The sequence below is a fragment of the Sitodiplosis mosellana genome, unplaced genomic scaffold, assembly GCF_009176505.1.
Source record: "Sitodiplosis mosellana isolate CC-2019 unplaced genomic scaffold, AAFC_SMos_1.0 Smas_scaffold_6521, whole genome shotgun sequence".
Lineage (NCBI taxonomy): Eukaryota > Metazoa > Arthropoda > Insecta > Diptera > Cecidomyiidae > Sitodiplosis > Sitodiplosis mosellana.
Genome location: NW_022601734.1, coordinates 1,634 through 2,879, shown reverse-complemented (window position 1 = coordinate 2,879; position 1,246 = coordinate 1,634). Strand labels below are relative to the sequence as shown.

Here is a 1,246-nt window from a genome sequence, read left to right as displayed (position 1 = left end):
ATTGATCGATCAAGCTTTATGGTTCATGCAATTAAAGAAAATCCATTGCATTTAGCACATATATAAAGCGATTTTCTTGTCTCAATCGTTTAGTATTTTCGGAATTTTTAGTGATAACATACAATTTTCCATATACAATGAAGTTAGCCATATTCGTACTTTGTGGCACTCTACTCTTTGGTATGTTTTTTTAAGATCATTTTTCAGCAAAGTTAGAAAATGGATGCTGTGTTATTTGAAGGAGAAAAAACATATAAAATCTAATCCATTTTATAGCCCTTTCAATGCAGCAAGAAGCCGAAGATGATTGCCAATTTTGTATAAAGGAAATGGACGCCATGCTAAGAGATATCGGACCGAGCGCATCGAAAGTACGTATACTTTTCAATAATATCGAAATACTAAAATTTTGTCAACTAAATTTTCGCATTTTGCGTCACACATACACACAAAACACAATAATTGTTAAATTCATTTGATGTCGTATTATTTAATAGCAAAATGTCATCGATCATGTACACGAAAGATGTGCAACTGTTATGGGAGGAAAAATCAAAGATGATTGCATCGGAAGATTTGAAGGAAAAATGGAGGAAATCATATCGAAGATGAAGAAGGGAATTAGCGCGATAGAGGTTTGCGTTCTAGTTGATTATTGTCCGACAGCAGCAGCATCAGTTTGAGTCTTGTCGTATGCATTATATTGTAAAAAAAGACATTTCTATGCTACTTTCTTTGGTCCATCATCAATATTGAATATTTTATTGGAAATAAATTGCTTCCAAAAGTATTTACACTTTTTATTTACATACAAGAAGTAAACATGCCATTTTTGGGTGAAATATTCCATTTGAATGTACGCAATTCTACTATTTTTTTGTCTAGCATCCAATCAGTTTCTAACATGCAGACGATTTGCCCTTATATGTATAAATTGGCGAAAAACCGAACTCGACGTTCAATTTTTCTAATCAAATCGTTGCTAATTTCGAAGCGTGAATAAATATTCAGAGTTCATGAGTTTTAAACGACAAATTCAATGACCATTTTTGGTAATATTTAAAACTTTAGATTTGTTTCAAAGAATCTGTCGTCCGATGTGCTCACAAATCAAAGTGGTGCCTGAGTGCCAAGCAAATGAAAAAAATAAATAAATACACATAAGAAAACTTGCGAACAACTCATTGTACACACATTTATTTGAATTTGATATAGTCTAACGTTACCTATTCTTTGTGTCTAGTTA

General features: G+C 32.1%; 1 protein-coding gene across 1 annotated transcript; it reads left to right on the top strand.

Moving 5' to 3' along the window:
• The first annotated feature begins 43 nt into the window (after positions 1 to 43).
• Positions 44 to 790, top strand: LOC129579759 (uncharacterized). The gene is made up of 3 exons (XM_055469926.1): positions 44 to 180; positions 277 to 371; positions 498 to 790. Exons 1-3 carry the CDS (start codon positions 138 to 140, stop codon positions 681 to 683), a joined length of 324 nt encoding a protein of 107 aa, XP_055325901.1. The 5' UTR covers positions 44 to 137; the 3' UTR covers positions 684 to 790.
• The last annotated feature ends 456 nt before the right edge of the window (positions 791 to 1,246 follow it).

Coding starts and splice junctions, on each gene's coding strand:
- LOC129579759 (XM_055469926.1), top strand. CDS start 138: ATGAAGTTAGCCATATTCGTACTTTGTGGCACTCTACTCTTTG. Junction 181..276: donor TTGTGGCACTCTACTCTTTG/GTATGTTTTTTT, acceptor TCCATTTTATAG/CCCTTTCAATGCAGCAAGAA. Junction 372..497: donor TCGGACCGAGCGCATCGAAA/GTACGTATACTT, acceptor ATTATTTAATAG/CAAAATGTCATCGATCATGT.